Source organism: Mangifera indica, chromosome 16, assembly GCF_011075055.1.
Source record: "Mangifera indica cultivar Alphonso chromosome 16, CATAS_Mindica_2.1, whole genome shotgun sequence".
Taxonomy (NCBI): Eukaryota; Viridiplantae; Streptophyta; class Magnoliopsida; order Sapindales; family Anacardiaceae; genus Mangifera; species Mangifera indica.
In genome coordinates this window covers 2,293,238-2,317,748 of record NC_058152.1, presented here as the reverse complement: position 1 = coordinate 2,317,748, position 24,511 = coordinate 2,293,238, and the positions used below count along the sequence as shown (strand labels likewise).

Here is a 24,511-nt window from a genome sequence, read left to right as displayed (position 1 = left end):
ACATATCCTTTAATAAAATTATAGGTTCTACTTAATATGTATTATTAAGTGATTAATTAATTTTAAATTAAATATAAAATAATATTTAATTATATATAAATATATATTTATTGATATATTTAAAATAAATAAGCATAACGTTATTTGGTTAATAACTACAATGATTTTATTATTCTTTTTTTTTTTCAACTGGAAAATGGTTGACTATATATTAATCATTTTATCTCTTTCTAATTACTCTATTGACTGGGTGATCCTATGTCTTGGGTTTGGATAATTTTTAATAATATTTTAATCATAAATTTCATGGAGTAGTTTTGCATGGCCATGTGAAGTTCATTATAATATAATTACACTGGAATACTCTGAAATTAACATTTCTTTTTGTTGAAATTCTCTATAATAGCATTATTGAATATGTTTTATTATTGTGAAAAATGTTTTTTTATATATTTGTTTGGAACATCTCTTATTAAATATTGGGTAAATATTATTAGTTTAATTCTATCTTTAATTACAATAGGTTCACTCTCATAGATTATACACATATCTTATGCGTAAATATTTTTAATATATAAATATCTACACACATAAATATGTCATTACATCATTATGTGATTAGATATTACTTTATTATTAATTCAAAAGAGTAGTGTTATGTGTACAATTTTATGTACAAATAATTATGTATTATCATATGATTAGATAATTAAAAATTAAAGATAAAACAATACTTAATCGTATATTAACACATCGTTATTTGTGTATAAAGTTGTGTATAAAAACTGTGTACATAGTTTTATTGAATTCAAAATCACTCAATCATATGATAAAATATTTATGTGTATACACATTTATGTATCAAAAATATGTGTATATAGTTTTACTGTATTATATAGTAATAAAATCATGTGTATACATTCGGATGCATCGATAAAGTGTCATAATATGATTGAGTGATTTTAAATTAAAAATAAAAAATATAATTATATAATGATACATCATTTGTGTATCTAATTTTATACTCTAAAGTGTGTACACAAATCTTCTAAATGGAACTCTTGCATCATCAAGTTTTACTCGATTGAACTCTAGGGTATTAGAATCAAGTGCCATAAATTGTATGACTTAAGCCTTATCTAAGAAATTAGAAAATAATCACGACCGAGACTAAACTTTCACTATTCCCATTTTCATACAAAAAATTACCGAAGACCTTGGATGAAAGATAAAATTTTTTTGGTTCCCACTTACTATGTCTTTCAAGATCTAAACCCAGGGAAAACCATTAGATATACAAAAGACATTGATTGTATTACCCAAAAAAGGGAAAATTTTATTTGAATTAAATTATTTTTTTGAGATTAAATTGATTATAATAAGTGAAACCTTAAAGTCGGTTTATAATTATTAAATAAATTAAGAATTTAATTTTTATATATCGTTAATAAGTTTCAAACCTTTACTCTCCTATTTAAGGATTCAACATATTTTACTGTTCAAACTACTCATTATTGCATGTGAATTGTTAATCCTTTTGAAAAATAAATGTATGGTTAGGTAATAAATAGAGAGCCGCTGCCATGAAAAGTGTAGGCCAACTTAGGTTTGGGAATGAAGAGTGAAGGCACTGGCTTTGTCTTCCTTAATGAGAAATGGCAGCTTGCCGTGAGTTTTCACAGTAATTATCTATGCCTTGTTTGAATGAGCAAAGAAAAGGTTAAACTTTTAATTTAATAATTATTAAATTAATTATTAAATTTAAAATTTATCTTATTTAATATAATTAATTTTATCTTAATATGAATATATTTCCCATTAAAAAAAATATATATTGTTTTTCTCTGTCAATATTTAATATTTTTACTTGTTACTTCATGATTAAGCTAATTTAAGATAGGGCAAAATCCAGTATAGGGATACGTGTCTAATTAATTTCAATGGAAAAATATTTGAAATTAATATTATCGTTTATTTGTTTTACTTTGATCAATTCAATTTGGATTGTTATTATCTTTAATAATGATAAGGAGTCGTTTTAACTTATAATCGGACGGTCATCACCACCTTCTCAAAATCGCAACGGTGCGTGATCTCTCTTAATTTTATTTATTTATTTTTTTAATATTCAGTTCTTTATCGGCAACTTAACATTTCTTTCTCTCAATTCTTCAAAAATTGGATCGTAAACCCTAGGCCAGAGACCTCATTCTCTCAGTCAGTCTCTGTCAGGTCAGGTTACTTCCCTTTTTTACAGTCCGTTCAATCATTGCCATCAAAGCATTGATGCTTCATCTTCTTAGTATTTTTCTATGGTTTCGCTGCAGGTAATATGGACGGAGAGAGACGCTGATCTGAACAAAAATCAAAGGTAGGTGACCTTTTTTTGTGTTTTTTCGGAAAATCTGAGTTTTGTTTTGGGCTGATCTTCCTGTTTACTTACAATGACCAAGAAAATTCTGTGATTTGTTTCCTCTTCATTTCGTTTTGATCCTGTAAACCGATAGTTATGACAATGAAGCGTGCGATTGTTTAGAGCTTGAGCTTGAGGATAATGACAATATGATAGACACCATTTCTATTAGATTTCAGATTATTTTCTCTCACCTTGGAGAGAGCAGCAAGTATTGAAAGAATTGATTATGTGTAGTGATGATTTGATTGATTTGGATTTTCGCACGGCTTTGTTTACAAGAAACTGTTTTGTATTTGTTCTATCATTTCGGGCTTTTAAAGAACTTTTTTATCTTTTGGTGATTTTGAGAACTTTTGAATGGCCGCCTTATCTCTCTGCCTCTCTTTTCAATTACTCATTACCGTTTGATTTAGATAATATTTTATTATTAAAATAAAAAAAATTATTTTAAAAATAAATTATTTAAAAGATTATTAGGTATAAATTATTATTATATTTGATAAAATTTGATAAGTATAAATAATTATTGTGTTTGATTAAAGATAATAAAAGATTATTAGTAAATTATTTTACTTAAATACCTTGAATATAATTATTTTTAAATATTTTTTATATTATTTATCATATTAATTAAAAATAAATTTATTTTTATCTCAAAAAATTAATAAATAATGATATAATTATAATAAACTTAGGATTATCTCAGTAATCTTTAAATACTTAAGGTGAAAGTGGTAATCAGATTACCATCTATATTACTTGTCATGTCAGCATTGGTAATAGAAAATTACTGTAATCTTTTATTACTGACAAACCAAACAAATGAATAAAAAATAGATTAGCAAGGTAATCTTAAAACCCCCAACCAAACTCCCCTCAGTTTTTATAAAATAATTCGTCTTACTGTTTGCCACTTTGCCTCATTGGATTGATTCTGTTCATTTTTTTATCAGGTTTGTAACAAATGTCGTCTTCAAACTCGCCTTGTGCGGCCTGTAAGTTTCAGCGTCGAAAGTGTGCGCAAGAATGTATTTTTGCGCCTTATTTCCCACCAGACCAGCCACAAAAATACGCTAATGTGCACAACGTCTTTGGCGCTAGCAATGTCGCAAAACTTCTTAATGAACTGAGTGCCAACTTACGAGAAGATGCAGCCAACTCGTTGGTTTACGAGGCCGAGGCTCGCCTTCGTGACCCAGTTTATGGCTGTGTGGGTCTCATCTCCATCCTTCAACATAGGCTCAAACAAATTCAGAGTGATCTTTATAACGCCAAGAAAGAGCTGGCTTCATACATTGGCCCTCAAGCTATGATGCCCATGTTACAGCCCCAAGCCTTTATGCCACAACAGCACTCTTGTGAAATGATACAACAGCATGGCATATCGCCGATGATGGCTATACCCATGGGATCACAGCAGCAACATCAAAATCATCAGCAGCAGCAGATGCTTGAGGCTCAGCAAATGGTGGCTGAGAGAGAGCAACAGATTTTGAGTTGTTCTGAGCAACAGCAGCAGCAAGATGTTGTTAGGTTTAATTGTGGATTTGATGATCCAACAGCCACTGGGTTTCACCATATGAGTCCTGCTGCTATGTCACCTTTGGCTCTGGGGAGTTTCGATAACCCATATCAGATTCAACCGCAACAACCAGATTATCATCTCTATTCACATCCTATTCAAGCGCAAATTCTGCTTCAATCACAACGGGCACAGTCACAGCCGCATCAACAAGCAGCAAAAACTTAACAGCAGCAAAAGTCTGGTCATTGGTGAAGTTTTGAAGCTCTTTTGCTGATTCATTGAAGAAGTTTTTTTCTATTCTAGGTGCTTTCATTTCTCTAAGCCTTTTTTTTTTTTTCATTTAATAATAAATACTTTCTACACTTTATTATTAATATTTCTATTAGTATACATAATAAAAAAAAAATCAAAGGTGTAAATAATTAAATTAACCATCATTTCTAATATTTGAACAATATAAATTCCAACTCTCATGTGTCAATGAATCTGATAAAATTAGTAATACTATGTATATCTATTTTAAGTACATAAATAAATATATATTTGGTTATATATTCAAAATAGATATGTATAGTTTTATTGAATAAAAAACTATGAAATCAAATACGAAATTTGAATAAATTCAAATATAGAAATATATATTTGGTTACATTGTTTCGAATATTAATTTGTCGACTTGGGAAAAAGAAGAAAATATTATGGAAGAAAATTTATGTGGTAAATGCGAATGGTTGAGCTTTAATGATAAATTATCATTATTCTTTAATTTCACTCAATATTCATAAGGAAATTTGATATTTTGCTATTACCATAGTTGCATGTGAACCATAAATTTGATTGTAAACCGTGAATCATAAATCCAATTTTAAATCACAATCAGTAAACCATATACTATCAATCTTAAATCGTAATGTAGAAATCTTAAACTCGAAAACCCTAGTTTGTGAATTATAAATTCAAAACCGTGTGCCCTAACTCCATGAATTATAAACCCAAAATTTTAATCTCTAAATCCTAAGTCGTGAATTTTAGACATTAAACTCTAAATCGTTAACTCCAAACCTTAAATATATCATAAAATGTAAATGATAAACACTAAACGATAAACCTAAACTTTAAACATTAAACTATAAAACTCAATTAAAAAAAATTGTAAACATTAAACTATAAAAATCACTATAGAGAAAATTCTTTCTATTTCCGTTGTTAATATTTTTTATGATAAAAACTCTAATGATCGTCTCTGATAGAATTTTTTTTGTCATTAAAACTTTTTAATGATAGGAAATAGATTTTTAATAACTAATTTCTCATCGTTAATAAAAGTATAAATAATTTGTTGCTAAAATTATAAGAAAATATTTATAACGACCGAATATTATCCTCTCATTATTGTTTCTCTCATTAATCCTAGTGTTTTTTATAGTGACTTATACTCTAAATCATGAATCGTAAACCCTCAACTGAATCAAACACCCTTAATTATAAACCTTAAACCATAAAACATGAATTATAAATCCAAAATGTAAGCACGAAACCGTAAACAATAAACTATATACTATAAACAAATGAATCGATACTTTTACTATAACACAAAAAAGGCAAATAGATTCAAATATTAAACAAATAAGCAAAGAAATCGATATTCCTTTATGTTGAATATTTTATTGTCATTCGACATTTAACGAAACCTTCTTTCTTAGATGTTCAAGTATGTTGTTGGCAGTAATATGAAGTAGTATTATCGAGTGATAATCAAGTGATAATAATAGGATATAAATAGATTTTTTTATGGGTGATAATTGTTTGGTGGCGAAGATGGGAAAGGGAATGCCCCAGAAAGTGGGCAGAATGAAAAAGAAATGCGTTATATGAGTTTGGCATTAAAGAAAAAAAGGAGAATCATACAAGGTTTTGGCAAATAGCTTTGTCGTTGGCTCGTCGTCCACAACTGCTGTAATTGCTAACCTCTTTTTGTTTTTGTGGGTGCTGCTCTTTTAGTAGAGCGGGAAAAGCTTAATTTTGTCCAGAAGCGGTTGGCATTCTGATAGAACTTATTCTGGCTATGATATGTAACGAAGATTGTTTGTTCTGAATCAAACAAGAATGTACTTATTTTCACTAAATTTATCCAACTTGTGGTGTGGACAAAACCCCTTACAATGCTTATTAATTCTCTGCCCTTTTAACAGAGCAGTAGCTACCTATTTATAATAGCAATTGAAACTAACAATGCTAATTATTCTCAACAAATTGAACCAAGTCTACCATATCCTAGAATTCCTAAAATGAAGCAATCTTAACAGCAGCATCAATATCTCTTGTAACGGCTAATAGTCAAGTCAATCCCTTATCTTCAGAGCTTCAACTGTGGCTTTAATCTTGGTACTTGGGATTTGATCTCCTCCTCCTTGTAGGTCTAACATCTGCCGCCCCTGGAAGATCAATCATGTCCTCATGATTAAAGTCTGGAAATTGCTGTTCGAACACATCCACTGGCTCCCACGTTGCTTCCTCGGCAGGAAGATGTTGCCACTCAACAAGAATTTCAGGCTGTATTCGTTTGCCCACTTTGACCCACCGATTCATTTTAATTGCTTTGGGACTGACCTGTAAACTTCCATCATCCAAGGCTGGTGGTACTGCACTAATTGGAATTAAATTATCACCAATCCTTTTTTTAAGACAAGATATGTGAAAAATCGGATGGATTCGAGAACCTTCAGGAAGCGCTAGCTCATAAGCCACAGCACCGATTTTTTTGATAATGGGATAAGGGCCAAAAAATTTACTTGCTAATTTTTGATTTGCCCTTCTGAAGACAGAATTCTGGCGAAAGTGCTGGAGTTTTAAATACACTTGATCACCGACCTCAAACTGTTTATCTCGTCGATGTCGGTCTGCCATCTGTTTCATCCTATTTTGTGCCTTTTCCAGGTTTTGTTTGAGCAATTTTAATAACGCATCTCGATTTGTCAGTTCTTGATCAACTTCATTTACCGTAGCACTGCCTGGTAGATGTCGAACCATACTTGGGGGTGGCCGGCCATAGAGAGCTTGAAAAGGAGTGATGCCGATTGCACTGTTGAATGTTGTATTGTACCAAAATTCTGCCCATGGTAATTGGCTACTCCACTGCTTCGGGTTTTGACTTGTCATACAACGGAGGTATTGTTGAAGGCTTCGGTTAACTACTTCAGTTTGTCCATCGGTTTCTGGATGGTAAGCTGACGACATCTTTAATTGTGTGCCTTGTAATTTAAAGAACTCTTGCCAAAATTTGCTTGTAAACACAACATCCCGATCACTCACAATACTTCGTGGGATTCCATGTAATCGAGCCACCCTATCCACGAACACTTCAGCTATACTTTTGGCAGTAAACGGATGGCTTATGGCGATAAAATGAGCGTACTTTGTTAACCTGTCCACCACAACGAATATCACACTTTTACCATGAGAATTCGGAAGTCCGTCAATAAAATCCATTGAGATGTCTTCCCATACTTGAGATGGTATCGGCAGAGGTTGCAACAGTCCCGCAGGTGTTTTGGATTCTACCTTGTTACGTTGGCAGACATCGCAAGACGCTACAAAATTTTTGACATCTTTTCGCATGCCGAACCAGAAAAAGCTTTGCATTAATCTTTTCAAAGTGCGTAGAACTCCTGAATGTCCACTAGTTTTGTTCGCATGAAATTCTTGTAGCAGACATGCTTTCAATTTTGAATCTGGAGGCACTACAACTCTTCCTTTAAAACGTAACAAGCCATCTATCCAATCAAAATTAGGGTCCTTTTCAGCTGCACCTTCTTGTTTTGACAAGATTTGCTGGACCCACGAATTATTCACACATTCACTTTTTAATTCATCCCAAATCTTAAATTCAGGTGTAGAAATTCCCCACAACATTGCTGCTTCCTCCTCCCTAGACAAGGAATCTGCCGCACTATTCTCTCTGCAAGGCCGATATTTTATTTCGTACTCATATCCCAGGAGTTTGGTAACCCATTTCTGTTGTTCTGGCGTGATCACCCTCTGGTTTAGGAAATATCGCAAGCTCTGTTGATCTGTCAGAATTTGGAATTTTCTTCCTAATACATATGGTCTCCAATTCTTTACCGCCTCTATTATTGCCAACATTTCCTTCGAATAAATGGGCCAAGCCTTTCTCTGAGGTCCTAAGGCTCGGCTTAAGTAAGCTACAGGACGCCCTTTTTGAGACAACACTGCTCCTATACCAGCATCAGATGCATCAGCTTCTATGACAAAGGTTTCCTGAAAATTGGGAATTGCCAGCACAGGTGTGGTTGTCATGGCTTCTTTCAAAGTCTGAAACGCGGATTCTGCCTCTTCGTTCCAATTAAATTGGCCCTTTTTTAATAATTGGGTGAGTGGTGCGGCAATGGTCCCATAGTTTCGAACAAATTTCCTGTAATATCCTGTTAAGCCCAGAAATCCTCGAAGTTCAGTTACATTTTTCGGTTTCGGCCACCTCTTCATGGCTGTGATTTTGCTGTCATCAACTTGTACTCCTTCTCTTGAAATAAAATGCCCCAAGTATTCAATTTTAGTTTGACCGAAAGCACATTTAGACAACTTTAAAAAAAATTGTTCCTTGCTCAAAATTTCCAATACTGTGCGCAAATGACTTAAGTGATCCTCCCATGATTGACTATAGATTAGGATGTCATCAAAGAAAACCAATACGAACTTGCGTAATATGGCTTTAAAAATTGAATTCATCGTGGCTTGGAATGTTGAAGGGGCATTGCACAAACCGAATGGCATGACTAGATATTCATAATGGCCATTGTGGGTCCTGAATGCTGTTTTATGCACATCCTCGGGGTGAACTCGAATCTGATGATATCCAGCTCTAAGGTCCAATTTAGTGAAATAGTAAGCTCCATATAATTCATCGATCATGTCATCCACTGTTGGAATCGGAAATCGATCTTTGATGGTCGCCTCGTTTAGTGCTCTGTAATCGGTACAAAACCTCCAAGTGCCGTCCTTCTTTTTAACCAGTAAAACCGGAGATGAAAAAGGACTTTGGCTAGGCCTAATAATTCCATTTTGCAGCATTTCTGTCACTTGTCGTTCAATTTCATTTTTTTGAAAATATGCGTAACGGTAAGGTCTCACATTTATAGCCGAAACTCCTTCTTTCAATGGAATTCTGTGGTCGATGTCCCTGGCTGATGGTAATGATTTGGGCTCCTCAAAAATCTTGTAATAATTGGATAATATCTGGTTTATATCTGGAGAGTTATCTGGAGAGGTCTGAATATCATTTCCTGCGTTTCCTAAGATTACTGTAAAAAGAGTCCCACCATTATTCAACTCCTTTTCAAGAGTTTGGATAGAAATTGCTGTTGAGGTTGGATCCTGTATCCCATGCAGTGTCTTCATCTTCCCTTCTGTATAAAACTGCATTACTAATTTATCCCAATCGCATAGAACCGGACCCAGTTCCTTAAGCCATTGTACGCCTAACACAATATCCATCCCTTGCAGAGGAATTGCGAATAAAGTTACCGTAATGATGTTTCCTTGTATTTGTAACTTCACCTGGTCCAGCTTTTCTTGGCATGCTAAGTGCCCCCCATCAGCTATCTTCACCTTAAATTCATCTGTAGGAGTGACTGGTAAATGTAGTAGTTGAACCAACCTATCGCTTACGAAATTGTGACTAGAGCCACTGTCAACCAACACCGTAACAGGCTGGTTTCCGATTAAGGCTTGTAATTTCAGAGTTCGTGGGCCTTTCCATCCTGAGAACGCATGAAGAGTAATTTCGGCTAGGTCACCATTTTCTTCTGATTCCCATTCCATCGCAGTTTTTTCGGTTTCTTCGTTTCCGAAGTCACCTCCTTCAATCATGAATAATGGCGGTACACTGCATCTATGTCCTGGTGTGAACTTTTCATTGCAATTGAAACATTGACCCTTCTCTCTTCGCCTTTGCATCTCGTCCCAAGACAATCTTTTAAAACTGGTTCCGTTCCCATTTCGGGGAGTGATCGTGGTGGATAAAAAGTTGGGATTGGTAGTGGTCTGGTTATTTGATCTTTGAGTTGTGCTTTTCCCCAGATCGAATCTCCCTTGCCTGCGTTTTCTGGTGATTTGCTCATCTTTCATTCTAGCGATACCGATTGCATCTCGAAGTGATTGCGGTCTGGCCATCCGAACTTCGTCTGCAATTTCGTCTTTCAATCCGCCCAAAAAAGTTCCAATTAACGCTGTTTGTGGCCATCCCATGACCCTGTTTGCTAACTTCTCGAATTCACATTGATAGTCTCGTAAACTTCCAGTTTGCTTGACGCGGGATAAAGCTTCATCAAAGCACTCGTATCCAGTTGGACCAAATCGAGCTAGAACCTCTCTTTTAAAGATTCTCCAAGTAATGTTCACCCCTTCGTCACGTTGGACTCGTTTAAGCCATTGCCACCATTGGTTAGCTTCCCCCTGTAGATGAAAGGCTGCAAGCTGAACCTTCCGAGTTTCATTGGTTTCCTGAAATTCAAAGTACTGCTCCACACGGTTAAGCCACTCAGTTGGGTTGTCACCTGCAAACTTAGGGAATTCCAGCTTAATGAAGCGGTTTGATGGCTGAAATCCTTCTTCTGGCTCATTTCTCCATGATGAGGAACCAGGTTCAGCTGGTCCTGGTATGGCCTTCTCTCCAGAAATTCGAAGGCTTGAGATTGACTCTAACACTTCTTGCAGCTTTCCTTCCATTCCCGTGAGTCGAACTCGTGTTTCCCCATTCTCTGAAGTGGCGTTTCTGAACAGGTCACGTATTTCTTGCAATTCGGTCTCAAGACGGTCAATTCGATCTCTGTTTGTAGCCATGATCAACCTGCTCTGATACCAAGTTGATAGAACTTATTCTGGCTATGATATGTAACGAAGATTGTTTGTTCTGAATCAAACAAGAATGTACTTATTTTCACTAAATTTATCCAACTTGTGGTGTGGACAAAACCCCTTACAATGCTTATTAATTCTCTGCCCTTTTAACAGAGCAGTAGCTACCTATTTATAATAGCAATTGAAACTAACAATGCTAATTATTCTCAACAAATTGAACCAAGTCTACCATATCCTAGAATTCCTAAAATGAAGCAATCTTAACAGCAGCATCAATATCTCTTGTAACGGCTAATAGTCAAGTCAATCCCTTATCTTCAGAGCTTCAACTGTGGCTTTAATCTTGGTACTTGGGATTTGATCTCCTCCTCCTTGTAGGTCTAACACATTCCCAAATTAAGACTAACAAGTGTTCGCAGAAGTATCCAAATGTAGCTTAAATGATAAAAGAGAAGACTCAATATATAAGAGAGTACAAGTTCAAGTTTTCTTTAGCGATATATTAAGATCAAATTATTGATTTACCTGATTCAGTGATTGTAAGATTAATCATTGGACTCGGGTGTTGGAATATAAAATGTTGAGTTTTCACTTGTTAAGCTATTAAGACGTAGCTAATTAATACATGCCTGGTTTCCTTTATGCTGCAAATCTAGCTGATTAAGCAGAATAGTCAATCTCTGTTATAGGAAGAGAGTATAATATGAGAATAAGATGAACTTCAGCCACAATATCTAGGCAAGCTGGTGATTCAAATTGAACTTAAACGGCAGATTCATAAGATCAAAGTCTAGATGAAACATACATTATAGAGAAGTCTTAGAAATATGCTTACAAATCCATGGACAAACTGAATTTGTTCCTCTGTCATTATTCTTTAATGGCATATGAACAAATTAAGGAGACAACTAAGCTGTTTCATAATTTCAGCAAATCTTCCTGGAAAGTGCTAGCTATCTTTAATCCAAAGCCCTCTGCTTATAATATGACTCCCACATTCATATATAAATATTTTAAGTATACAAATAAATTATATAAACTTATTCATATAATATAATATAATATAATAGTATCTGGTTGAAAAAAAAAAAAAAAGTGAACGATTATATAATCTAATTTCAAGTTATCATCTCAATTTATATAAATAAGCTTATATAATTTGCTTGCATTAGCCTTGCCGATGAGCTTCGGCCCTTCTTCCAAGGGCAAGGCAATGTGGAGAACCAGCCCTGAAGACGCTCAGGTTTGGTACCTTTTCATGAGCCATCGATATTTCATTTGCTTCAGTGACTGTAGAATTTCTGACGTGAAGTCTGTATTTCTGGTGGAAAATGAATATTCAAATAAGCCATCCATTAAGGAAAAGAAAAGCCAAGAATTATAAAATCATTAAAAATTACACCCTTACTTGCAGATGGCTTTTTATTTCATCAGACGTGAGCCCTTCAACTTTCATGTATTCTTTTATTTTCTTAGGAGTGGCTGCTGCTAAACAGAAAATTAAAAAAAGTCCTGAAATTAAAGACTCATAAATTAAAAAGACCAAAGTAAATCAAAACTCCTTTTTATTTTATCTTACAATATACAAGATATATTTTATGATATGATATAATATAAATAAAAAATTTTATATATTATAAAGTTTGTTAAATTAATACATTATAATTGACATATCATATGATACGATATGATAAATATCATACAATAAGATACATACTACTAATATAGATCGATACATATTTTTAAAGAAAATAAAAAGGTAATAGGGTGTATATAAAAAATTTAAAATTTTAACAAATATTTATTATATTTTTTAAAATGATGACATGTTAATTAGAATTTTTTATTATTTTATTATATTATTTAAAAAAATGTATCCTATGATACGATACATAATACAGAATACAAAAAATTTGGTTATGATACGTGATACGATATACTATTCTTCTACTATGTTTTAAACAAGATATTAAAAATATAATAGTTAAATCATGTATTATATTATATATCAAAAACCTAACGTTTCATATTGTATATTATGTATCGTATGATATAATTTTTATAAATAAAATAATATAATAAAAATGTTTAATTTACAGGTCGTTATTTTAAAAAATATTATAAACATCTCTAATAATTTAAAGTTTCTCGTATATATTCTATCATATTATTACTTTTTTTAAAAATATGTATCAATTTATATTAATAATATATATTATATAATATGATATATTTATTATATTATATTAATTTGATATATTTTATAATACGTACATTTATAGTAAAATATTGATAACCATTATCAAAGCGCCTAACCTTGCCACCCTCCAAGATGTTCAAGTGCATCCAGAAAGAGCCTGTGAAGTTCAGGTGACCAGCTCCTCCTTGCTTTCTTGGGAACAAGTTGCAGTTGTTCTGCCTTATACACAAACTTTACTCGACTAACTTTGCGCTGAGGTGTGGCAAGAAGTAGCGAAACCTCCTTTCCTTTTTCAACTGCAACTTCTCTATCAAATTCTTCCTCAAAAGCCGCCTCTCTCTTCCTGTCATCATCACCAACCTTTGTTGGGTTCTCCACAGCAGACAGATCTTCTTCTTCTTCTTCTTCTTCTTCTTCTTCTTCTTCTTCACTTTCCTGATAACAAAGAAGTAAAATTTCATAAACACAATTTCCCAAAATCTAAAAAATAAAGAAATATTTATATACCAAATTCGTCTCTAAATTTATCCTTTCAACTTCTTCTTTTCCTTCGTAATCACCCTTAAAGTCCATGATTTTTTTAGTCTTGGGCCGTTGATGCGATTTTGAGCACTGCATTAACTCCTTCTTCATCCTCTCAACAGCTGAACAAACCCATGTAAAATTCATCACGAAAAAATTAAAAAAACAAATAAATCAACAAAGAAGAAACCAAGAAGAGAAGAATAACGTTTGATCATACCATCCTTTAAGATAAGTATGCTGAGAGGAAGCTCACGTTCAAAACCTTCGATCTTCTTGACCTCATCTTCTAATCTTTTACAATAATCACCAAGCATGAATAACCTCTGAGATCTCCCCCTGGCTCTTGCAACTTCCCCAAGAAATTCATTCATACTTTGAGGAACAAAAACCAAGTTCAAATCAAAGTTCATTAGTTCCATAGGTGCTTGCTATATAGCAAATTGGCTCTGTCTTCTTTAATAACTTAAAGGCAGGTAAGTATGAGAATGAAACAAGCTCTGTATGTTTATTTATATTGGGGAGAGGATAGTTTGTTTGTCAGATTCAAAACGCAAAGATTTAGTAACGTAAACACAGTAGAGGGCACTCGATCCGTCGCATGATAAACTTAAACTCAGAAACTCGCTTAAGAGAGGTACACTAACTTTGCTTTGAATAGGTGGGTTTAATGACTTTGACATTTGGGTAGATTCAAATTAAATTAAGTCTAAATAAGGTAAAATTCGTTTTTATGGTTCAGTTTGGGCTTGTTGAGATTAGAGAATAACTTATATGTGTTCGGCTTGCTTCATGAATTAAGAGTTCGTGTTCTGCTTGAAATGGTGTAAACAAACCAAATTTAGGTTGAGCTTATTTGCTCAAATTTAATACCCTTGTAACTTGTGCGACGTCATTTAAAAAAAAATTAATATATTTTAGCTTGAGTTCGTATATATCAAGTTCAAATTCAGGTTCATTTGAATAACGCTCATATTGAGTTTGAACAAATTCACTTCGAATCTAATCTTACTTTGAGCATAGGGTATAAAAAGTCAACCAATAAAAGGACTGATTCTAAAATTCTTATATATAAATTGGTAAATATAATTTTTAGTATGCAATGAGTGGTTAATTCTTTCAATAAAACTATATGTATTTATTTTAGATACACAAATATATATACAGACAATATTATTCCAATTTTTTATATTTTTATCTTTAAAATAAATGTCCTTATAACTTATACGGATGGATCCCGCGGGTAACAAAAAAAAAAGTTCCTAATTCCTATTTATATAATTGTATGACACACGATTGTCATAGTTGGATATACAGGACAAGAAAGAACGATTAAAAGTTTTTATCTGAAACTCAAGTTATGAATCTAAACCATATATTCAAATCTCTAGTTATAAATTTGATAATTAATTTAAACTATAAAATTGAGTTAAATTTAAATAGAATCAAATTAAGTTAATTTTTATTTAAAGTAAATTTGAATGAAATTTAATTTAAATTTAATAAATTTAAATTAAATTATTTTTTATCTGAACAAATTCAAGGGAAGGGGTGTAACGATGGCCATTGTAAATTCCCAAGAGGCAATCTCTATTTCCTGGTTTGAGAGTACAAAGGCTAGGAAGTGATACAGTAATCCATGCACCAATTTATGGGGGACAAGATCAATTTCCCTCAAAAACCAATATTGAAGTTGAGCCTTGGGAGTTCTGAGAATAGTTTTATTGATAAGATATCACAAGTAACTAAGGTCGACACGTAGCTCTATAAAGTTAAATTCCAAGGGAGGCGTGGGAGAGCACGGCACCAGACCCCATTAAATTCTGACTTAAATACAGTGAGTTGTCCTTGCTTCTTCTCCTGTCAACCTTAAAAAACAAAACTAACACTAGCATATCGAAACGTGGCGTTTCACTTTTGACAGAAATTCTCACTATTTTCTCTCAGTACTTCACCTCAATGACTAAATAAATCTCGGTGGATTGATATTTGATTCCCGCAGACTAGGACTTCAACTACAGCTTGCAAAACGACAACTAAATTGTAACCGTCAGATGTGTCTTTATTATACATCACCAGCTATGTTTTTGAGAGGTAGTTTGAATGATTTTAAAAAAATTATAAATTTAAATTTTTTTAATTTTTTATTTATTTGATCTAATAATTATGAAATATATTACCAGATCTTGATTTCAAAGGAGTGATCTATTTCTGAGATTTTTTATTAAAAAAGAAAAAACTTTCAAATCCCCCTGAATCTTTCTATATTTACTATACTGGTTTTAAATAGAGTTAGTTTTATTTATCTAAAGAGCTCTTTTTCAAGTAGTAATTGAAAAAAAATGAATGATAAAAGACGTAGTTCTGGATATAAAAGATGGGTTTAAGTCTTTTTTGATAATATATTAAAATCAAATTCATAATTAATTTGATAAAATTAGTTATTTGACTCAAAATTTAACATACTCAATGTGACCGATGGTAAAAATACTCTCAAATATGGTTGAATCTTTCGGTACTTATCATGCTGGTTTTGGATGCAATTTCTTTTACTTTGTGGTTTCAATCATGTTATAAAGTTTTCAGGGATACCCTTTGGTTTTGAAAAAATTTTAAAATTTATTGTCAACTTTTAATGCTGGAACATGTTACCAATAATTCAGAAAACTTATATGAAGCAGCAGGTGCAAAATTCGAAGGCCTAGTCCCATAAAATTAACAAAATTAATAAAATATTAAAACTTTCAAAGAGAAAGTCTAAATAAAAACCTCTGCCATTTTTGTAAAACTTTTACTTTTCTAGTGTAGCAATTATGAGTCTTATCACTGTATCTCAGATTTATCCATCTAATAAATACGGACAAAGTCCTAATTATCAAAAAAATAAAAAATTCAAATGCCCCATTAAATTTAACATCCTTATATGACCATGAGGGATCACAAAATTTGTTCTTTTCCTTTCGCATTTCTACTAAAAATGGCAGGCTCGCTAGAATTTCCAATAAGATCGATCAATAGAACAAGAATTTAATTGAACTTTAGATTTTCCGGTAGCCCTGTTGTGAAAGACACAAGAAGTTAAAGAAACAAAAAATGAACGAGTCCAAAACTTTAAATCTAGTTCTGGTCGAGTGCAAAACTCCCATTTCTCTTGAGATAAACAAGGTGAACATACGAGTAACTCAATGCTAGCTCTTTACGAAATGAACTGCTAGAAGTTTTGTTACGGTGAAGCCATGGAAAGAATCCACATCGAAAAGTTCTTTCAGCTTCTCATCACATAGTATTATCCTCTTGTCAGATGGATCCTTCACAAGATAATAAACAACACTTCACTATCAAAACTGGCAGTAATTACAAAGACAATGACAATGCTAGACCATCTAAATGTAAAGTACTACATTTATTTTACATTCACTGAGCAGGTTCTTACAAAATAGCATTGCAACCAGCCTTTTTAGCTTCAATATGACAAGATTTAGTAAAAAAGGAATAAAGCTCAGAAAATAATTCAGTCATCTTTAAGAATGCTACAAATGATAAGAGTACTCTTGCATCAGTCTATGAGGAAAGTCTTTGGGACAATCAGCCTCTCAAAAGTTCAGATAGTCAAATATCACTAACCAAAAACATTTTGATGGTCTATATACTCCCTTCTTTTTCCAGGTTACTTAATTGCCCCCAACAGTTTTTGACTCAAAGCATACAAGTCTTTGCTATGTTTGGCATCTTGTTCACTTTTATAAATCTTCATTATTAATACATTTCCTTTTGCTTCATTTGACCTAAAAAAAAAATTCAGACAAGCTCTGCATGGTTATAGATGAACCTCTTTCTCGTTATTATTTGTTACTTTCTCAATCTAGTGGAGTATAAAACTTCACAGCTCACTTGAACAAAAAGTGGCTGTTTGATGTGATATGTACTACTTCTTATGCTGCCAAAATTTACTCAAGGAAAATATAGAATGGATGGACAACAGACTATCCATATAGGGCACCAAAGATGTGAGATATGAATATATACCACTACTAGTTATAGAATACATGGTATAAAGAACATTTTCCGAAATTGTAATACCTGGAGGTTATTTTCTTTTATGTAATCCCACATTCTCTTTATAACATCAGACCTTGATAATGAACTTTCTCCCGTACCAAGGAACTTAACTAGAGCCTCTGAAAGTTGAAGAGGAGCAAGAAAACCTGATTTTCCTCCCTTCTGTCGCTTTTCCTTTCTAGTTGGCTCATCTAAATTTGACATAATAAACAAGTTAAATTAACAAAAGACAGTAGTTACCTCCACACTAACATCTAACAAAAGATTATGTCATTTACACAATCTATGAACAACCTAGTCAACCGATATGATATACAGCAACAAATGGAAAGAAGAATAATTCTTAATCCAAATTAAAAAGGATGATAAAAATTGAGTGGTGAGACATAACAACAGGAGTGGTTACATGTGGTGATGACAAGATCAGAATCTGATTATGTTTTGGCTTCAACAGGAAGCAGCATCTGCAACAACACATCAGATTGTATTGAAAACAGAATTTTATGGTCCTACCTTCTTCTCTCTCTTGCTTTCGTTGCTTTTCCTTTGGTGTCGTCCTGGTCTGAACAACTATACCACAGAAAACATAATAATTAGTATTTTACTCAATAAAACAAAATGAAATAGATGGACACTGAGCAGTAATAACAATTGGAGAAAATAGATGCAGAAAGCAACAGATTCTGTATCTTGGCTTAGTAAAACAGTGAGAACCATGACAGCTAAATTTCATTTCCCTTCACATGAAAGAAGGATCACTATAAAAATTGTATTTAGAAACTCTACTTTCAAAGCTTTTAAGCTACCATAAAATTCAGGGGTCGTAGCCAGTTTCACATTGACAATGGTTTTTACACAACCATTGAAGAGAAAACATGGATTTGAATCAGTGCCTGTAACCAATGTTCATTTTTTTATTTATAATTTGAATAGGTAAGGCACCAATAGTACCAGTATAAATGTATGTAACCAAGGCAATATTGTAGATCCATACCATCATCTGAATCCAAGGACCAAATGTGTTTAGATAGGGCCTTATTCATTTGAAACATGTTGATTGAATCTACACCAAAAAGGGCACGTAGTCTTTCATCACAAATAATATTTCGTCTATTACTTGGGTCTTGCAAATCTTTTTCTCTAATGTAGGCCCATGTTTGCTTGACAACCTTAGAAAAATGATAAACATATCATTACAATTATGATAATTCAGAGTGATCAGATTAAAAGATAACAATGAAAAAGTATATTCTCCATAACCTTCTGGATATACCTCAGTTCTGGCCAGTTCAGGCACCCCCAAAAATTCCCGAAGTTGGGGAGAGAGACTACACAATTTGTTAAAACCGCCCCCTCGTTTCTTGACCTCATTATTAAGCTTGTTAGACCTGATTTTAAGAAAAAGCAAAAATAAGTTTAATCAGAGGTGCAGCTTCTTATCAATTCATGCATCCATCCCAATGTAATTGAAGCTACTCCTTAAATTGTTATCGGCTGTAATAAATAAATTGGGAAAAAAAAAAAGGAACCAATATTTATAGAAGTATCATATTTGAGTACACTTACAGGTTGACTGACAAGAGATGAACAAAAAATTTTGCAAGACTGCGAAGATGACCATGCCGTTAACCCTATCAAACCAAGGTTAAATTTCTAAATCTGTTTTAACAGACTCAATTGTTCCAGCTAAAGAAAACTATGTCAACAAATTAATCACTACAAGTTACTAAATTACATAAAGATATCTTTGAGCAAGTATTCATTATACACACCATCTTAAAAGTGTTTTGCAAGTACCAGGAGATGCTTTTTTTACCGATGTCAAGAATTTCATGAATTGACATGGTTGCTCTTAGTTGTGATTTAATGCAAAGACACTGCAAGTAAATTTGCTGAAGGCAATGCATTAAAAATTATCATCATCATGTTCAATAACTCTAGTTTTTTTTTTTTGAAAAAAAATTATTGATAGGCTATAAAGCAGCCATTTCACTTTAAAATCCAAGAGCCCTGTCAGCTGTCTTATTGAGTTATTGGCTGATAAACGTACATACACAATACACCCCTTAAATAAAACAATTTCTACCTTATATCCCCAATAACTTTATTAAACAACTTGCCCTCTTACCTCCACATTGTGAAATTTTCCGACTCGATTGCTGCCTAAGCATTTTACTGAGCAATCAATATTCTCATGGTAAACCCATTTCCAATCCAGAAGCATAGGAAAAAATTGCAGATTTCACCATGATATTTTACATAGAAACAACTGACAGCAAAGAATATAGGCCAGAAACAGGTGTTAAAAAAAGGGTGTTTTCCATCTAAATGCCACAAAAAAATGAATGCTGCCAAAAAGCTGTGGTTGGAGCAGCTCCCTAGCAACCAATTGAGGAACGAAGACCTACTATTCTCTATCACAAAGATATCGGAAAATGCAACAATTTGGAAAAAAGCAACTTGAATATTTGTTTTATTGTTAATTTTATAAAGGAACAATATCTTCGTAACAATAGCCAACCGGCAGCAATGTTTTCCACAGCAATCATTGACAACTGGGTTCGATTACTTGAGGACCTGTTCAAATTAAAACAGATTCTCTCAATGTTTTGTTATTCAAAATCTCTTTACCATTTTTAAAAGTAAAATCAAAAAGTATCCCCTTAATTCATAACTAACAACTAATTCTAAACATTGATGCTAAGGAATTATATGAAAGAGAACCTGAAACATAACACCATTACACTTTCCTTGATAAAACTCATTATGTAAGCAACCCTACTTGCACCTTTCAAAGCTCATGACACACGAAAATAATGAAATTCGGTACAAAAATATCCTTGAATTGCTTGAATATAATCCTAGAATTCATCACACTTCTGCTAGTCTTCATATATCTTTCCAACTAAAATTTACAACTTCACCAAAAAAACTCCAACTAAACAAACTATGACAGTAAATACAACAAAACACTAGAACAATTCATTACTAATCCTCTACTTAACAGAGCTATTTAATTAAACCAAAAACAGCCATAAACTAAAGATCATAATTAAAAATCTAAAATGGTTTAGCTAATAAACATAAATTTCTTTCATTACTTAAAAAATAAAAGCAATCATCAATAGCTAACCGTCTTTTTCGGGGACCCTTTCGTTCACTGGCTTCTTCATCATCTTCCGCCTCTTCCTCATCAGAAGCGCCGCTTCCCTCTGACTTAACCTTAGCCGTCTCATCATCATCATCTTCATGTTCTTCTACGGTTTCACAGTCTTCTTGAGCGTTTTCGAATTGGCTTTGAAGGAACAAATCGACTTGCTCTCTAATAAACACTTTCCTATCCGATAAATCCACTCCGAAATCCTGCTCCAATTGCCTTCGCACGATACCCGTGGTGGTGGTATTAAGGTCCGAATTCCGTAGAAACTCTTGTAGTCGCTCGATAAGTTCCAAGTCCGATACCATTTTTTTTTCTCTCGCCGGCTTCCGTATTTCGGTTTCAGACTTTCAGTTAGGTTTTGTTTTGGAGCAGAGGAGAGGAGGGCAAATGTGGAAATATATGTTTCTGGCTCAACTGTTTATGGTCATCCGTTAAAAAGTGCAAGCGAAGGTCCGATACTTGTGGCCTTTACGAAAAGTTATGATTTGACTGATTTGCCCTCCAAATGTTGTCAAAATTGCAAGCTCAAGTTGGCGCTGTTGGTTGATGGCGTGCTGATGTATGGCAAAATTTCGCAAGCAAGAAAAACGTGATCAACAACTAGGCGAAAAAGAAAGTCTACCATCTGTCGTTTTAATTTCCGTTTTGGATAAATTCATAGGATCCTTGAGCCAATATCATTCAAGGGTTGACATAAAATTCATTATTACATATAAGACCCCTGACTATGACTAGACATGAGGGGGATCTCGGCCCCCCATTTCGGCATGGCTTATAAGGGTAAGATTTTTAGAATCGAGAGCCGTGTCAAACTCGCATGGGACTCGACATAACTTATTAAAAATTAAAAATTAAAAATTAAAAATATATATAATTTTATAGATTTATTCAAAAAACATATGGGTTAATTCAAACCAAATGCTTACGAATATATAATCTAAGAGATATTTGATCATGTGATGGGTTCTTTATCAAGCTAATTAGCTCAATCCACTGAATTTATCAATTGACAGGTTTAGGCTAAATTTTACCTTTAAACACGTTAGATTGTATTGAAGTCAATTCAATATTGGGCCAAAGGACTATTTCCCACCCAAGGCATGCTGCATTTTCAAGTTTTTTCTCTTTAACTTTGATAATCTCAAATACTCTCTCATGAATAGTTAAAATTAACAGTAATAAGGATAAAATCGTTATTTTCTCTATAATATTAAAAATAAACTAAAATATAATCTCTTTTTGTTTCTCTAAACTTTATAAACCAAAATTTTCTCTCAGGCAAAGATGAAATTATCTTCTTCGTCTGAAAAGATTATCATTTTCCCAGAAGAATACCTCTGAGAAGACGACAACTTCATCTTGGTCTGAAAAGACGAAGAGTTTCACTGCTTCTCTGACACTGATCGGATGTCCAAATGAGAGGAGAGAGGATTCTTTGAGAGAGAGAGGTCACTGGCAATAGAGCCAAAGATAACGCCAGAGATGTCAAAATGAAACCTTAGGATGAAACTGTTATTTTTTAAAATTTAGGTTAAAGAAAACTTTTAGTTTTTAAAGTTTAAGGGGGCAAAAAGAGATAAAATTTCAAGAGGTTAGGATTTCGTTAATTTTAACAGCTTATAGAAGGGTATTTAGGATTATCAAAATTAAAGGAGAAAAACTTGAGAATATAGCATACCTTGAGTGGGAAATACTCCTTTGGGCTCCATGTACCCAAGTGTCGACCATGATATGGGCTTCAGGCTCATTTCCATTTTTGTTTTTGTATAATTCTACGAAGGAGTTTCAAAATCTGCCACAATAAAAATCATTTTTGTTTTTACTCTTTTGAACGTATGAATGTCAAAATGATTTATGGCCCAATGGGTTGGATTTGATTATTAAATAATTTATATGCATAGGAACCTCATTCGTATAAAAAATAATTATATATAAATTTAATGTTAAAATTATAAACATTTTTTAAAAATTATTGTTGTACACCAAATTGAGTATTCTAGAGTCAATGATCAAAGAATAATCAAGTATAATAATTAACAAGGGATAACAATTAAGTAATTCTTCAGATCAAAACTTATAATAGATTTGAGACCTAGACATTACAAAAGTGATTAACAGCTAGCGACATCAAATCTATAATATAAAAAAATTATATTGTAGTTATAAAAAAAAAAGTAATGTTATGTATATAATATTTGTGTATAATTTTACGTATAAATAAAATGTATTATTATGTGATTAGATAGTTAAAATTAAAGATAAAATAATACTCAGTTATATCGTGACATATCAGTATTTGTACATAAAATTGTATACATAATTGTATTGATCAAAGAATAACTAAATACAGTGATTATTTAAAAAAGAAGTTCTCTTACTATTATCAAAGGAATGACCTATCCAAATTCTATGACATAATATTTTCATACTAATCACTTAGTAAAATGTTTTAAATGTAATTTACCTTCTAAAAACTTGTATATAAATAGAAAGGAAGGGAGAGAAATGGGTGAGGAGAGAGAACGCTATAGATAACGCATATTATTTTATATCAGTTTTGTAGTATACTCATACTAATGATAACATCGTGAATGTAGGCATTCTAATTATCAGATTCAATTACGTAAAAAATATGATGTCATATATTCTTTTTTACTTGTCTCAATTCATCTCCTCACACATCTATAACAAATTTGTTAGAGTCTCTTTGAATTCTAAATGTTGTTTTCATGACTTAAATTACGTAAAACTCTAAATTACGTATATTAGTAGATGATAAAAAATCACACCAACAGTCATATTGTTTACTTTCAAATAAATGTATGCCGATTTTTCAATTGATTTATTTCAAGTTTATTTCTTGTTATCTTCCTCTCTTGGGTGAAGTTGAGAATAAACTATCTAATTAAATTGTTTACTAATGTCATATTTTATTCACTTTATAATTGTATGAACATTAGCTTTATATTGATTTTTTTTCTTTTATATTGTCAAGTCACAAAGTTTAGACTTTAGAGAATGAATTATGATTTTACTTTATTTTGAATGAGATTAATTATAAAACTATAATAAAAAGTCCAATATCACTTTATTTTTTTTCAAATTTATGATTGTTCGAACAATTTTTGTGGTAGAATTATTAAACTTTGAATATAAATTTTCTATTAAATAATTAAGATTATTATTTTTTATTTTGATTAACTTGTTCTAATAAATGATATATCTTGTGTTAGATTTATAATTTTTAAAGTAATTCTATATGTACATGTAAATTGAACTTGTAGATTGCGCAATTAAGTCTAAAACCTCTCTCAAATCTTGCCTCATAGCCGTTTTTCGTAGACTTGCTATTGCCGAAAACTTCTCTATCATATTCCTTAGCAACCAAACACTTCGTTTTCCTTTCATGCCTTATTCAATTTATCATTTTCATCTCCCTCTATCCTCGTCAACCTCTTCTTGTTGCTCCAACGATCCAAATGTGTTAGTTGTGAGTCCTTTACCAACCTTTCATTGCTCCTAACTTATACCTCATTTGATTCCCTTGCCAACATTTTCGAATGTATTTTGTGATCTTAGCACAAACTTGATATCAATCAATAGGGAATCATATCTTTTTCCTTGTGATTTAGCACAAAATTTACTGATTTACACGATTAATAATAAGATAATTGCAATATTAGAGAACATTTGTATTTACTTGGTTTGAATTTCTTAAAAGAAATCTTATATCAAAAATAGAGATATTTCTCT

General features: G+C 32.4%; 3 protein-coding genes across 4 annotated transcripts; 1 reads left to right on the top strand and 2 right to left on the bottom strand.

Annotated features, from left to right (window-relative positions):
* The first annotated feature begins 2,125 nt into the window (after window positions 1-2,125).
* On the top strand, window positions 2,126-4,267 carry LOC123199190 (LOB domain-containing protein 36-like). The gene is made up of 3 exons (XM_044614079.1): window positions 2,126-2,232; window positions 2,328-2,371; window positions 3,370-4,267. The coding sequence occupies exon 3, from the start codon at window positions 3,381-3,383 to the stop codon at window positions 4,164-4,166; it is 786 nt and encodes a 261-aa protein (XP_044470014.1). The 5' UTR covers window positions 2,126-2,232; window positions 2,328-2,371; window positions 3,370-3,380; the 3' UTR covers window positions 4,167-4,267.
* A 7,637-nt stretch (window positions 4,268-11,904) lies between these two features.
* On the bottom strand, window positions 11,905-13,961 carry LOC123199554 (transcription factor HHO5-like). Its single transcript, XM_044614587.1, has 5 exons — window positions 13,760-13,961; window positions 13,578-13,661; window positions 13,134-13,424; window positions 12,226-12,302; window positions 11,905-12,138 (listed from the first exon to the last, which is right to left on the bottom strand). Exons 1-5 carry the CDS (start codon window positions 13,959-13,961, stop codon window positions 11,986-11,988), a joined length of 807 nt encoding a protein of 268 aa, XP_044470522.1. The 3' UTR covers window positions 11,905-11,985.
* Window positions 13,962-16,476: 2,515 nt separating this feature from the next.
* Window positions 16,477-21,322, bottom strand: LOC123199188 (upstream activation factor subunit spp27-like). 2 transcript variants are annotated; one of them, XM_044614078.1, is made up of 7 exons: window positions 20,732-21,322; window positions 18,872-18,986; window positions 18,593-18,767; window positions 18,112-18,168; window positions 17,620-17,789; window positions 16,715-16,847; window positions 16,477-16,595 (listed from the first exon to the last, which is right to left on the bottom strand). In XM_044614078.1, exons 1-6 carry the CDS (start codon window positions 21,061-21,063, stop codon window positions 16,728-16,730), a joined length of 969 nt encoding a protein of 322 aa, XP_044470013.1. In that variant the 5' UTR covers window positions 21,064-21,322; the 3' UTR covers window positions 16,477-16,595; window positions 16,715-16,727. The 2 variants fall into 2 exon arrangements, with proteins under 2 accessions (XP_044470013.1, XP_044470012.1); XM_044614077.1 differs by having other exon boundaries at window positions 16,477-16,847; window positions 20,732-21,321.
* Window positions 21,323-24,511: the final 3,189 nt, after the last annotated feature.